Source organism: Rhincodon typus, chromosome 43 (assembly GCF_021869965.1).
Source record: "Rhincodon typus isolate 14 chromosome 43, sRhiTyp1.1, whole genome shotgun sequence".
Taxonomy (NCBI): domain Eukaryota; kingdom Metazoa; phylum Chordata; class Chondrichthyes; order Orectolobiformes; family Rhincodontidae; genus Rhincodon; species Rhincodon typus.
In genome coordinates, this window is record NC_063374.1 from 6,815,822 (window position 1) to 6,832,071 (window position 16,250).

The following is a 16,250-nucleotide window of genomic DNA, read 5'->3' on the forward strand; positions in this document are numbered from 1 at the left end:
GCACTCTCCTGGAATGGGCATGAGGGAATGTTGGCTAATATCAGCCTGGGCTTAGCAGCATTTTGTTTCTAATGTCAGATTTTCAAAAACTGTAGTATTTTGCTTTTATTGAGTGGAGCTGAGGCAGCCTGGGCTGGATTATTTTTGCAAACAGTCTATGTTTCCTCAGGTTTGGAGCTAATGGAGAGGGCTTGCATTCTAATCCTTCTGCAGCGATCCGACAAGTGCTGACAAGCAGCTCATGTGTCTTGGACTTCTTTATCATTTGGCAGAATTAGGGATTCCCTCTGTAGGCTCTAATTCTATTTTAGACCATATGCATTTTCCAAAATAAACGGATATTTAGGTCATACATCTTTGAGAAGATTTTCACGTCCTTCATCTCAAACCTGTCCTGGCTTCTGCCTAATGTACTCTCATTCCACCACCCCTTAAAAGGGAAAGGAATCTGTGTGAAAAGGATTTATGTAAATGGAGAAAACTGAAAAGTTGTGCTGAAAGGGCACAACCTCTTCTCCTCTCCATAGATGCTACCAGATCTAATTGGTATTTCCAGCATTTTCTATTTTTAAAAAAACTTCATTGGTCTTATTACCACCCTCAGTCTTTTCTGGTCATTTTGTTGGATCAACTTTACTCTTTATTTTTAGTTAAACGCTCCTCACCATCTTTAAGGAAGTGGTGATCATTGACACAATTGGCATTTGTTTTCCATCTCTAATTGCTCCTGTGCTCCCTAATTGCCCTTGAATAGATTGTCTTGCTCAGCCATTTGAGGGCAGTTAAGACTTAGTCACACTGTTGTGGATTTAGTGTCACATGTAGGCCAGACTGGGTAAAGATGATCGATTTTCTTCCCTTTAGCGAACCAGATGGAGACTTACGGCATCCAACAATAATTTCACGGTCACCATTTCTGGGACTGGCTTTCAATTCTAGATTTTATTCATTGAGCCTAAATTCCACCATTTGTCCAGTGACTTTACCACTGTGCCAGGATCCCCACTCCTATCCACACCTTCTCTCTGCCAATGCATGTGCTTAAAATTTATTACATCTCTATCTTTTGCCGGTTCTGACACAGGCTCATGAACCTGAAACGTTAGCGGTTTCTTCCTCCATAGACGCTGCCCAACCTGTTCAATATTTCTTGCATTTTCTGTTTTTGTTTGAAGGATCCAGCATCTGCAGGATTTTGTTTCTACTTGTACAGGATATTCTGGGTTGAAAAACAGATGAGGAACTTGGAATTTCTCAACTGTCACCTGCAAGGACTCAAAATGACATAACACTTCACAGGGGCTGATATGTTGCACAGTGTCAGAGTTGCACTGAAAGTTGCCCACAAAACAATTTTACAGTCCTTCAAACCGCACTGAAGTACAGCATGATGCCCATAAACTATTAACTTCAGACAACCCTCACAATTACATTTACAATTCTATTTAATAAAGGCAGTTTACACCAAATGTGAGAACTTTCAACAAAAATATAAAGCAGGTAAGTTCTAATCTTTAAAGATTACTAACAGTGATGTTGCTTTAAGTAGTTATTAAAGGACCATTATGTTATTTTGGTGCTGTTGATTCTAGCATGCAAGACTCAGCTCTCCAGCAGCATTCATGATACAAATCGGCCACCTATCTTGTCCTGACAGCTGAAGTGACATACATTACACCAGGCACCAGAATAACCTCAGAGACAAGTGACCAGCAGATGACTGGTGACTGATCTCTGCTTTAAAAAACATAAAATTGAAGTGAAGAGGTAGTTAGAGCTGTACACTCCCAATACTTGGACTACATGCAGCCACAATTAAATAAACAAGTCTTATGAAGGATGGAGAGACAGAGTGATTTGTCTCTAACTTTCATTGAAGGGAAAGGGAGCACTGCACCTCTGCTCAACAAAATTCCTTATAGCATCTGGTGAACGAATTGAAAGCTTAAGAACTTTGGTGGAGCAGAATATGTCGTCAGCATAAAATTTTTTTAGACAAAAGAAATGCATGGAGGTTGATTGCCAGACCCAAAAGACAGGAAAGGCTCAGAATTTATTGGGGGAAAACAACAAAATCAACCAAGTAGGTTATCAATAGAAAGCAACTTACACCCCTTACTCTCCAAACCCTTACATTCAACAAATGTCCCTTCTTTCTCTCTCTCCAAGCTGTATGGCATTAAAGGTGATATTAGCAAAGTTCCAGCAAACACCAGTTGTTGCAACATCTTAATATCTGGTTGAGAAATTATTAAAATCCAGTTTGGAGATCTCTCTCTCATTTGTGAAATGGGCTTTGTCAATCCGAGACATTGGGCTCCCCACAGATTTCAGCCAGTTCATCCTGCAAAAAAAATAGAAAATCATGATTGGTTTCCGGCATAGAGACAGGAAAGGCAAATTGATAGAGACCAGCAGATAACCAGTGTTGGCATGTGGCATCACTGTCCTTGCGCCTACAACACTATAGATGTGCTCAGTGGCAAAAATTATTAGTGCCCTGGATAAAACATTTAGTGCTTTTACTGAAGAAAACATTGCTTTTTAAGATGCTGAGGTTTATAATGGGACACATTATACTAATTTTCAGACAAGTTAACACTTGGTGAGATTAGACAATTTAACACCTGAAGTCATGTATTGATCTTTTTAGGTCTCCTTGAGCCACAGAACATTCCCAGACAAAAGGTCCACAGATGACCATATGCTTCCAAGATGTATGTTACTGAATAACCAGTTCCCAGGTTTGTCAGTGGCTTAGGGTGAATTTTCTGACAATTCGACCCAACCCATGAGTGAAAGTGCTCCGCACTTTGGCTACAGATTGGTCAGTACCGTTATAGTGTGAGATTACATACTTCTGGTTGAAAACTAAGTCAATTGGAGCACCAAAGTGATGTGTCCCACTAATCATCCAACTTCTTCCAAAACTCTGACAATGCAGAACTGACAGACAACAGGATTTTTTTTTTGCAAATGGGCCAGTTCTTTCAGTGGCAAGATTCACCCTGGGCACTTTCTGTTCAGATTCAGATAAGCAGTCAAACACACTGCAATTTAATGATAAGAGGCAAAAATAATATAACATCAAAAGGTAAATTAGTTTAGTACCAAAAGCCCACTTGTAGCCCATATATAGTCCAGTTATTAATAGGCAATGTTCTTCGACAAAGATTTAGTGGGAAAATGCATCACTCAAGGAACAGAGGACTGGAAGAGTCTAGGTTTGATCCCTGCTGAATTACCTGAGCTTATCTACACCAGCAGTTGAAGTACCAAAACCGCTTCAGTTTCAAGTTGTCAACAGAAGGTCAGCCAGTATTCTGCTTTCTGATTTCTAACCAGTGATGCCTGTCAGAAAATGCATGTGTGCTGACTTTAAATGAGGACAGGAGTGGGCTTAGTTCTGTTGCCATCTACGACTGAGACAGTGCAGCGAAGGTTCACCAGACTGATTTCAGGGAGGGCATGTTTGCTATACAAGGAGCGATTGGGTCGATTGGCACAGGAGTTCACTGGAGTTTAGACGAATGAAAGGGGATCTGAGTGGAATATATAAAATTCCGACAGGCTGAACAGACTGGATGTAAAGACAAATTTTTCACCTGGCCTTTAAGCTGATCTTGCATCATATATGATCAGAAGTGGATCTTTACTGCCTAATGCCTAGCTTTATGACAGAGTGACTGAATTAAGGTCCCCCAATCTGTGAGCAATCGGAACTATGGTGAGGTAGGCCAGCCCTTCAAACTCATCCTGGCCTTTGCCTCCCTGTGACCCACATCATTTTGAGAAGTAAAAGGGAAAGACCTACCTTTTTGCTCTTTGATCTCCCTAGGTGTATGCCTTGACCAACAGTCTTCAAGACCCAGAGGTTGTGGGTCTTTGATAGGTTGCCAGCTTCTGGTGAACCAGGGTGCCACTGCTGAGGTATGCAATAGGTTGACAAGATTGCCAAAGCTAGCCAGTCAGCTCTTAAGTTGCGTTAAAAAACCCCAAGGAACAGTGGATTCTGGAAATCCGAAACAGAAACAGAAATATTCTGGAGAAGGGTCACTGGACCCGAAACATTGGCTTCTCTTTCTCTCAACAGATTCTGCCAGACTCGATGAATTTCTAAGTAATTTCTGATTCCGTTTCGGCTCTTAAGTTAATAGGCATATGATTGGTTGAGCTTTCCTGGTGGGGCAGGGGTTAGTTGCCATCTAACATATCCCATCCCCCAAGCTTCACCTGGGAAGTGTGTATTGGAGATTGTAATCTCATACATGGTTTTCCATCTCAGAGAGGTAGGCTGTTGAACACTCATTGGAGACAAGGCCCAATTATGAACCAACAGGCTAATTCGTTTTATAGATAATATGAACAAATTCAGTAACTAATACCAAATTTTATAACACCTCATTAAAACAAAACAAAGTGCATCACACTATCCTTATTAGTGGGCTATGTATGTCATTAATTTATTGTCCAACCTCGCTGTATCTAACTCCCTTCATTTAAGGAACTCACACCCCAGGATATGGCAAGTTGAACTTGTGACAAAACCAGCCACCCTGCTCCCAGGAGTGGTCTCCAATGATGGTTAACCTCAGAAACCTTTATAATGCTCAAATGTTTAGTGCAATGACTTAAGAAACTGCCAATGACTCTAGCTGATTTGGTATGCAGAGAACACTGTCTCAGGATTTAAATGGATCCAGTTCCTTCTGTGTTGAGTTTTCATCCACATTCTCAAATACTTCAAAATTTGAATTTCAAATCTTGGGAGCAGAATTTAACTAAACAACATTGGCCTAAAATGAACTGATTGAAAATTCTTTTGAGGCCAAATAACCGACTATCTTGATACATGTGACATAATGCTGTCACCAGGTACTGTAATTCATTATAAACAACTTATAGGCTACCTTATAGATTTAAAACCAGAAAATCCAACAACCAGAGGTCAGCAAAGCAACAAACACTGAAATGGAAGACAGATCACAAATCGAAGCAAAACAGTCCAACGTTAGCCTTCAAAACTGACAAACTAAAGCAAAATGCAATGGAAAGGAACAACATTGTGAACATGAATTAAATGCCTAAAAACCTGCTCCCTGGTGCTTCTTGAAGAGTCAGTGAACATTTCAGGGCAGTGTACAATTTTAATGGCAGTCGTAATTAGCTTATGGCGAACCAAAGTGCCAGAAGCATAACAAGGTCACAGACACCATACCAATTCCAAATAATCATGGCCGCTCATTACCTCCCAATATAATCCAATTTCAAAACCAAGACACTAATCATGAGATGGTGAGGAGAAGAGGTAAAAGCCAACAGACAGAAATCTTATCCCTTGCATGTGAAAGGGAAAAATTCAACAGAGAGATTGCATGAAAGTTAATCAGCTCAATTATTCATACATAATGTGGCTTAGATCCACAGGAGGTGACATTTACGTGAACAGATACACTTGCAATTACATCCTTCAGTTTGTCAGAAACTTAACCTGAATTTATTTATTTTTATTCATTCTCAGGATGTGGGCATCCCTGGCTAGGTCAACATTTATTCATAATTGTTAAAAATCAACCACATTGCTGTGGGTCTGGAGTCACAAGTAGGCAAGACTGGGTAAGAACAGCAGTTTACTGCCCTAAAGGACACTAGTGAACCAAACAGGTTTTTCCTGACAATTAACAACAGTTTCATGGTCATTATTAAACTCGAGATTCCAGATTTTTATTTCACCATTTGCCACAGTGGGATCGAATCCAGGACCCCAGATGTAGTTATTCATTATGTACCTTTCCTCACAGTGCAGCAAATGAAATGGCAGGATAGGAAGCGCCTCTTTGCAGAAGTTGCTTGTATTGTTCAGGGCTTGTTTCTGAGTTATGCAGACATTTTTGTTTCTCATCCCCATTCACTTTGTAACATGATCTGAATCTTTGAATGTGTAACTCCCGGCCAAGAAATCAGCCCACATGGCAGCTTTAGTAGAACTCATCCTTCAATTTTGCTAACTGTGTACATTTATAACCTGACCTCATTCACACATCTTTCCCCAATGAATTTGCAAGTTAATGCTAAATATATCTATAAAAATAGCATACCTGCCCTAGTTTATTGTAACAGAAAGGACAAATCTTCAAGTGTCCAAAAGAAGAGCACAGAATATAGCAATGTCTAAAGTATAGGTTTGCTAATTTTGTACTTTAATCTAATTGAAGTAATTAAACCTTGATTAAGTGCATTAATTTATTTTAGAGGCTTTAGCTGATTGGATACTCTTAAGGGGAATACTTTAAATAGCTTATTGTAATATTAGATGATGAGCTAATCACTGATGCTTCAATACTTATCTAAGTAACTGATGCTTTAATACCCGGTTGTCTAGGCCATTTATTTTAATACCCCATTATCTATGGCATTGTTTCCTTAATATCCAATTTATTATATTACAGATGCTTTAATACCCTATTAACTCCCTTACTGACGCTTTAATACCCAATTATTCATATCACTGCTAGACAATCAAGTATTGAACTATGTCACTGATGAGTTGATGTAAATGCCACCTTTGCCATACTTTAATCCTAAACAAACATCCTGCACCCAGACCTTTGGTAATGCTAATCTGGACACTGCAGAGCCTGTTCTTTCTCTTGGATTGGGTGAAAATAATAACCCAGGCAGACTACGTAGGGAAGATCAGATGGGTACAACAAGATGGAAGCCCAGTTTTCTTTTATTCATTAATTAAAACAAATGGATAAGCAGGCATGCTCCATTACAGACTGCCATTTTGCTACATATATCCTACTCACAGAGTTATGGCGTGACAATGGCATAACGGTTATATCACTAAACTAATAATCTAGAGCCCCAGGCTAATGTTCTGGGCACATGGTTTGAATCCCACCCTGGCAGATGGTGAAACTTGAAGTCAATAAAAAAAAAACAAACTGGAATAAAAAGCTGATCTAATGGTCACCATTTAAGTATTGTTGATTGCTGTAAAAGCCCATCTTTAGAAAAACTGCCATCATGTGATTCCAGATTTGCTACAATATGGTTGATTCTTAGTTGCCCCATGAGCAATTAGGGACGGGCAAAAATTGCTGGCCCAGCCAGTTGTACCACCATCCCATGAATGATTTTTTAAAACAAACTCAAAAAAAAATCTGCTCCAGTCTTTAGCAGACAAATGAGAGAAACAGATTTCACAATAGGTGGTAAAATGACAGCATTGATCCTGGAGAAAGCTAACTCAGGTCTACCAGTCTGTGGTGTGGATTTCCCCTTTATCAATGCTAGTTTGATTCTGTTACCAACTCTAGTAATTCCCAAATGTTCAGGAATGATAATGATATCAATTAGACTAAACTGTCAATCACATTGAATAATTCTGATGGATAGAAAACCAAGGAATAAAATGCAAATCCTTCATTTATAAATTTTAATGGACACAGAAATAAAGATTAAGACATTTTCAAGCAAATTTTAAAAAAATACTATTAGAATTGATATACTACCAATAATAACATAGCTGTTTTTTCCAGATCAGAGAGGGTGTTCAGTCTTGACTTCGTGCATTGTTAAAAAGCCTAATTATACACCATTCATTAAGGTGTAACATTTTTGGGTTTCTATACAGCAATATTATAGGACAAAAGGGTATGTTCCTGTCAGTTCAAGTGCTGTCTGAAGATTAGTCTGTGGGCACTTCAACAGGGCACCATGTGGAGGAGCATGGGATCACTGATGGCAACTTCTGGATTTTCACATTTAATTGTATTTGTGAATCTAAGAAGTTGCTGTCAGTTTGGCATTGGTAATGACAGTAAACCCTGACAGTTTTGCCATCACTACAACTTCAAAATCTGAGACAGAAATCAGTCATTTAAAATGTACACCATATCTCTCCATGGTTTATGTGTTCCAAGACCAATGACCCATGCCATAACTTAATAAATCAAATATACCCATAGATTTGCTCAAACAACTTCAAAGTGTCTAACATAGCCTGAAATTAATATATGTTTTTGCGAGCTGCAGAGCACTCACACCAAGCAACCATTCTTATTGACCAGAGGCTGTACACACGTAACAACATTTTGGTTTTGTAACCTTAGAAGAATTCAGATTCACCTTAAGAGTAAAAGTTGTGCATTACACAACATTACACTTTGTGATCTTCTAAAAATGTATACAGCATTGACCACAACACCGCAAAATCCAGCAGATTTTAAACAATACATTTTGCGTGCAATAATATCCAAATGCAGACAGCCAAAATCAATTTTTTCCTTTCTTTATTCATTCACAGGATGACAGCGTCACTGGCTAGGCAGTCATCATTACATTCTTGATTCCAGATATTTGTTGAATTCAAATTCCACTATTTGCCATGGCAGGATTTGAATCCAGGTCCCCAGAATGTTATCTGGGTCTCTAGATTAACAGGCCATCACCTCCCCAACATCAAATCAAATCAAATACTAAATCACACTCTAAGGCAGTAAGAGTTCTGTATAGACCTTATGAGAAAAATATTTAATTTCACCACCTAATGCCACTACCTGTTGCCACAACCAACCAAAAGTTTATAAGAATGATTCCAGATATGATAGACTTCAGTCATGAAGACAGATTGAAAAGGCTAGGGCTGTTCTCCTTAGAGAGAACAGGCTAAGAGAAAATATGCTGGAAGTTTTCAAAACCATGAGATGGTTGGATTGAGTAGATAAGGAGAAATTGTTCCTGCTGGTAAAGGGATCAAGAATGAGAGGGCACAGATCTAAAGTGAATTGCATAAGGAAAGAAAAAAAGACTTGTTCACACAATGAGAGGTTTGTGTCAGGAATGCATTGCCTGCAAGTGTGGCGGCAGCAGGCTCAAATGAGGCATTCAAGAGGGTATTGTTTCCACTTAAATAATTATTTAATGTATCGGGAAAGGGCAAGAGAATAGCACGATGTCATGATGCTTATCTGGGCCTCCTTCTGCACTATTACAGACTGTGATTCTGTGAAGTAAATATATAATGGAAATAAGGAAAAAAAATGACATAATTCTACAAGTAAGGTGTGGAACAAACAGCCTGTGACACAGCCAATATCAGAGAAAAGGCATAAATATTCATGTAAATTACTGAAAATTTAATTAACACAACCTGATAACACATGATCTTTGGACTTTAATACAAAATGTAGAATCTAGTAGGCGTTTCATTTTTATTCTGTAAATTAAAATCTAGATTTTACAATAAACTGCAATTATTTGCACAGCCAGATGTTTATTGCGTAATCCTTTTATTATTTTATACTTCATTTTAATGTTATATATAACTATGTGATGAATTAGAATTAATTATCTTAATGTCATTATCATAATTCTTACCACCATAAGAAACAAATTATCTATCCACCCGTAAGCCCCCCAGAAACTCCTTTACGAATTCACTTCTCCCAGAAATTCCTCGACCTAATGTTTAAAAACCAAAGGAAAAATTTTCAGACCGAGTCTACAATTGAGAAAGTTTAGTGGACAGAAGCTCACGGCCAATGTTGTCCAGAGTTCACTGGATTATTGTTGGATCTTACTTCAATCAGCTGGCTGGTGGACAGAATTTCTGTTGAAAATATGAAGATGGAGCAGGAAGCACTTTTGTTGTTGCTGATACACCAGTCTCTAGAACCCAGGCAGAGGACTAGGGGCAAGAAAGGTAGCTGGTGTTTGGTTAAGTTACTGGGGTTTGAAACACTGGCAGGGAGGCTAACTTGCTCAAGTAAGTACAGAATGGAGACCACCACATCCCTACAAGATAAAAGCCCACACACACTAGGTTTACTAGTCAGGTAAACTGGTTCTTTTTCATTCTGCTTGAAGCTGTACTAATTACAGCCAAGTTGGGATGAGACCCTGAAATGGTCTTTGATATATTGGCAGGTGAGAAAGGTTGACCATAGATTTTCCCATCCAGAACACTGGAGCTATTGTTAGTGTCCCAACCTCTGAGCCAGGAGGCCTGGGTTCAAGTCCCCCATGCTCCAGAAGCACGTAATCAACTTTAAGAAAGTTGAATAGAAAATACTCCACCCAGAACTTAATTTCTGAGATGGCAGAAAGGGGATGGGAATGTCCCCGACTCTAACTCGCCCAATTATCTGCCTCCCAATTTCCCCTCTGCTTTTTGGGAGGGGAATATTCCGCTCAGCTCTTAGTGAAGCATAACATTACTATCATTGCATGGACCATATTTTTCACTCACTATTCACCAACAGTAAGATTGTTCTTCGGACTACATATACAGTAATCCATTGTCAGTAATGATGCTACAAAATTCAAATCTTAAAAGATGCATACTGAACACACCAACATTTCCACCTTGTACTACTCACATAAAGTTGACATTTTCAACTGATCCTTGCACTTGTCCAGTCACTGTACCTCCCGCTGTGTTCTTTACCCAGCCAACCAGGCCTAGCTTTCTGGCCTGTTCCTCAGTATACTGAAAAAAAAATCAAAACAATAAAATATTACTGATATAGTATGTGATAACATAAAAGAGAAAATGAGTGCACAGGGATCTGGGTGTATGCATGTACAAATCATCATGGTGCCATGACAGGTTGGGAAACAGTTATTAAAGCATTCAGCAATTTGTGCTTTGTTAATAAGGATACAGATTACAAAAGTACGGATATTATGTTGAACATGTATGATGCATCAGTTAGGCCTCAACTGGAATATTGTATCCCATTCTTGCCACTGCATTTTAGTAATGATGTGAAGGCAAACGAGAGAGTGTAGAAAATATCCTTGAGACTAATTCCAAGGATTAGCATTAGGAACTTTGGCTACAATTTGGAGAGGTTAGGACTGTACTCCTCAGAGAAGGTCAAGAGGAGATTTGATAAATGTGCCCAAAATCATGAGGGGTCTGGACAGTGTAGATATGGAGACACCATTCTCATTTTGGAAAGATTGAGAACCAGAGGGAACATGGGACATGAACAAAAATATTATTTTAAGCAGCACATGACTAGGATCTGAAATAGACTATGCAAGAAAAAGGTTCAGTCAAGGAATTGGATTATTGTCTGAATTGGAAGAACGTGCAGGGAGAGAAGCAGAAGTGTGAGAGTGGCACTAGTTGAACTGCTCCAAGCACTGACGTGATGGGCTGAATGGCCTCCTTCTGAGCCTCAACCATACTTTGACATAAAAAGTAATGCAGACGTTCACAGGCCTGAATGGTGTGAAGGATTCCTGCTAAGTATTCTTTCAAGGGACTTCTGAAAATGTCAAAAATGGACCAGGAAACAGGTTAATGTGAACAACATGAAAACTTGTTTAAAGCTGTTCTCACTGTTGGTTACCGAGAATGTGCTGAAATTCAATCTGCTGTCCATCATAGTTTTGCTGACATAGGTTTGGAACACTTTCAGGCATCGTCTGTTGGATAGTTGATATTAAAAGGGGAGCCTGCAGTTCTCAGCGCATTAAAGGTCAATGTTCAGGATGTCAACTAGACTAGTCTGGTTTTGGTTCCTTGTCAAATAACTGCTGGCTGAGCACCCTGCAAAAGTTGGAGGACAGTTGCCTGATTATCATCCTCCATCATACAAAGTTAAACCTCGTTACAGAATCTGAAGCCGTTCTTCCTCCAGAAGAGACAGTATGGCCCTGGGGAAAGGGATAATAGTATGTGGTAATAGCCCATTAATCAGACCTAGATTACAGATTTGCAAAGTACATTTGATAATTTCTGTCCCTGAGACCAGCTGCTATATTGCTATATTAATCCAATATGATTTAGGAACAATGTTTTCATACATATAAATTAATAAGAGATATGGCTCTCTAGGTACACTGTATTCATCACCAGTGTACCTAGAGAGCCATATCTCTTATTAATTTACTACAGTTTCTGTATCAAACTAACAATATATGTCAACAGCACACTGTGTAATCTAAGAAATACATTTGATAAAGCTCCAGCATTTAAGTCTAAAACTGTCTTTATTTCAAACTGCTGGGAATCACAAGGTAAAACATTAGCAATGTTGTAAACATTTACGCAGACCATACGAACAAGGAACAAAAGTAGCCACTCAGCCCTTCAAACCTACTCTGTTGTTCTATAAGATCATGGCTAACATTCCTGCAGATCCCCAATAATTTTTCACCCCTTGGTAATCAAGAATTTGTCTACCTCTGCCTTAAAAATATTTAAAGATTCTCCATCCACTGCCTTTTGAGGAAGAGAAGTCAAAGACTCACAACTCCGAGAGAAAAGTTCTGATAGAAAAATCTTTCTAGATCTCTATCTTAAATTGGTAACCTCTTATTTTTAAACTGTAAATCCCAGATTCTCCCACAAGTTACCTCTGACTCTTCTAAACTCCAGTGGATACAGGCCTAAGCCTGTCTAGCCTTTCCTCATAAGGCAATCTGCTCATCCCAGGTATTAGTCTAGTAAATCTTCTCTGAACTGCTTCCAGTGCATTGACATCCTTCTGTAAGTATAGTAACCAGTACCTGTACGCAGCTCTTCAGATGCAGCCTCACCAATGCCCTGCATAACTGAAGCATACTCTCCCTACTCTTACACTCAATTCCCCTTACAACAAAACATTCTATAGGGGTTTCCCAATTTATGAATGTCCAAATTACAAAAGTTTGTACTCGCAAAGAGGATCATTCTTAATAATTTTAAGGATTTGAAATGCAAATGCTCACTCGTACTTATAAACAGATATTTTTACTGTACTGTGTTCCGAATTCCGAACAGCTTACAAATCAGCTGACAGATATACTCAGGATCAATACCTCTTCGTAATCCAGGGTGTGCCTGTATTAGTTTACCTAATTATGTGCTGTGCAACTGCACACATCAAAAACAAACACAACATTGACATTGTAGGACCTATAACAATGCTTTTCTTTTGATTGAGAAACCTAGGTGAAGATCTAAGATTGCCTGCACATTAAAATAAACTAACACTGATGTGCAAGATGAGGTAAATCAATAATTTTTCTTAGCCAGTCCCTTGGGACCGAAGACGACTTTCAATCCACTTGAGTACACTCCCTCCAACAACTCAACCTTGCCTCTGAAATTTTCCATTAAAGTCTCTTGATGTGTTCCATGCCTCAAGAATGAGGAAATAGTGACAAGTTGACACCAAATGGCAAGATACCGAGACAAAAGTAAAAAGGTCTACATTTCTGAGACAGAATAAGTTACAAAACAGATGGTACAATCAGTATGGATTTGAATAGTCTGAAGGCTGCAGGGAAAAGAACAGCATCTATGAACGTGCATTTGATAGAATCTTCTTCTTGCTATTAAGTCTTGTATCACATAGATCAGTGAATATAACATGACAGTACTCAACAGCAGCCACTGCCATTCAGAATGACAGCACATTCAGACTTTTCCTCCACCCCTCCAATGTCTGCAAAGCAAGAAACAAAGCACAACCAGATTATAGCTACCAAAGTAGCAGCCTGCAGGAGAACCACTCCAAGCCACTACACACTGCCAGTCGGCCACTTCAATCTCAGCAGCCTGTCAGAGACAAACAGCAGTCAGCTACTTGTTAGAAACATTAAATTGTACAGTATATGGGTCATGCATTGTTGATCGGGGAAAGGGGAGCAAAAAGTAGCAGAAGATACCAAACTTATTCAGTGAAATAAAAATTAACAGCATGTTAGCCAAGCTGTGTCCAAACAGTGCTCCAGTGGTTCTGGGCAGACTGTTAGCATAAGACAGGAAACATATTTTTGCCAGTTCAAGAGGTCATGAAAGTGTTGAAGGAAAATTGAAGATCAAGAAAGGGAATTCAGAAGAACTTTTACTCAATAAAGCCTAATCAGGGGCTCGCTCAATGGGCAAAAGTAATTCAGCAGCCATATCATAAATTCCTATATGTTGCACCCTAAGCTGTGTTCATTGTCCATATTGACTCCTTTGTTGTATTTCAAGCTGTGTAGCACACAATTTTGCTGGGACTGTTTTCCAGCATGCTGCCTAACGTGTCTAGTTATCTGAACCAATGCTGTGAGAATGAGCTTTTTGCTTAGGGTAGCCTGACTACCTTTGATCATGCCAGATTTTAGACTGTCCCAGTGACAAAGACTGGGAATCAGACCTTTGGCTCTGAATTCTGGGTGGCATCCAGCCAAATGCTTGTATCTAGTGGATGCAATCTGAACTCCTGAATAGTATGGATTCTGGGAGCACATTAAACACTGTATATGCCTAACTACTCTAATGGTTGGCACTGAGATGGTTAAAGGCTTTATAAAGAACTGTCAAACAGTTAATTAGCCTGCAAGTTAATATATATACACATACAACTTAAGAACATAGAAAAAAGACTTTACGTATTACTTCACAACACTCCAATGGAGAAGCGTGAAGTTATAAAAACAATCATGCAACTCTAGATCATCTTCTTTGGTGAAGCATGCCCTCAGAATACACTGATTCTAGGATAATTCCAGTTAAGTCCATTTACAAAGTCAGGATAATGTTGGAAGGCAAAATTCTGTGTGTGTGATTTGTTATAGTGGTAGTTTCAGAAAAAGTGTTTCGAATGTTATTAAAGGGAGAAGAATGTATAGGAGATGAGATGAGTTTCTATTCACTGTTAGTGCAATTAAAAATAGGGTAAATACTATAAATAATTTTTTAGGGCTAATCTATGATTTGATGATGCTGTGTTCAGTTATCATAGGAAATTAGTGTTAAGGTTTGCTCGCAAATCACACACTTCATACTTGGACATCCAAGTCCAAATATGTAGATGACATAAGTGGAAAATCAGAAGCTTCATATCCTCACTCCTGCGCCTACGGCATCAGCAATAGAATATATATTTTAACACTGGCTTTGTGTGGGTAAAACCATGGAAAATCCACACATTTATTACAAAATCATTGACATTTTTGGTGCTTTTTGCAAGGGCTTCAGCAACTGCACTGTTACACATTGATGCCTTTTTGGGTCTTTTTCCTGGTGAATCTTCGTCATAACTAATGTAACTGCAGTAAATTAGTCTAAAATTCTGGGCCAAAAATTCAAGATCATTATTAATATATTCACTAACATATTATAACAACAATAATTCAGGAGCAACCTCTGTTTGGAGGGGTGAGAACATGGAATTCACTGGAATCAGGAGTGGTTGAGATAAACAGCATAGATACTCTTAAGCGAAGCTGGATAAACACAAGGGATTCAAAATAGACAGGTATGGTGATTGGGTGAGATTAACAAAGTTGAAAGATGACTCATTAGAGCATAAGCAACAGCAACATCAGACAGAATGGACTATTACATGCTGTAAAATCCTGCATAACTATAATTTTGGAGGTGACTCAATTGGAAAGAGTGTGCTAATAATTGAGCCCCACTATTCCACAATTCATCACAGATGTGTAATATCTAATTTAAGCCACAGTTTGATCAATTCACCTACCCTTTGCTATTTGAATAAACGTAATTCATACAGATTTCATCATTAACAGAAAAATAACCCTATTGTTAAACACACTTGTTCTTTAACAAATGGCAGAAAAAAGGAGAGAATGAAGAGACCTTGGAGTGTAGGTTCATAGTTCCTTGAAAGTGGAGTCACAAGTAGACAAGGTGGTGAAGAAGGCGTTTGGCACACTTGCCTTTATTAGTCAGTGCATTGAGAATAGGAGTTGGGAGATCATGTTGCGGCTGTACTGGACATTGGTGAGACCACTTTTAGAATATTGCGTTCAATTCTGGCCTCTTTGTTATAGAAAAAATGTTGTTAAACTTGAAAGGGTTGAGAACATAAGAACTAGGAGCAGGAGTAGGCCATCTGGCCCCTCGAGCCCACCCCGCCATTCAATAAGATCATGGCTGATCTTTTTGAGACTCCACTCCACTGATCCGCCCACTCACTATAACCCTGAATTCCTTTACTGTTCAAAAATTTATCTAGCCTTGCCTTAAAAACATTCAGTGAGGTAGCTTCAACCACTTCACTGGGCAGGGAATTCCACAGATTCACAACCCTTTGGGTGAAGAAGTTCCTCCTGACCTCAGTCCTACATCTGCTTCCCTTTATTTTGAGGCTATGCCCTCTAGTCCTAGTTTCACCTGCTACCGGAAACAACCTCCCTACATCCATCTTATCTATTCCCTTCATAATCTTATGTTTCTAGAAGATCTCCCCTCATTCTTCTGAATTCCAATGAGTATAATCCCAGCC

General features: G+C 39.0%; 1 protein-coding gene across 4 annotated transcripts in view; it reads right to left on the reverse strand.

Moving 5' to 3' along the window:
* Nucleotides 1–1,427: 1,427 nt before the first annotated feature.
* Nucleotides 1,428–16,250, reverse strand: part of LOC109936874 (acylphosphatase-2) — a 51,846-nt gene continuing 37,023 nt past the window's right edge. For all 4 annotated transcript variants that reach the window (XM_048619802.1, XM_048619803.1, XM_048619804.1 and 1 more), the window contains 2 exons: nucleotides 10,389–10,498; nucleotides 1,428–2,344 (listed from right to left, as the gene is read on the reverse strand). In XM_048619802.1, the coding sequence (XP_048475759.1) occupies nucleotides 2,230–2,344; nucleotides 10,389–10,498 (225 nt within the window). In that variant the 3' untranslated portion in view covers nucleotides 1,428–2,229. The remainder of the gene's footprint in view (nucleotides 2,345–10,388; nucleotides 10,499–16,250) is intronic.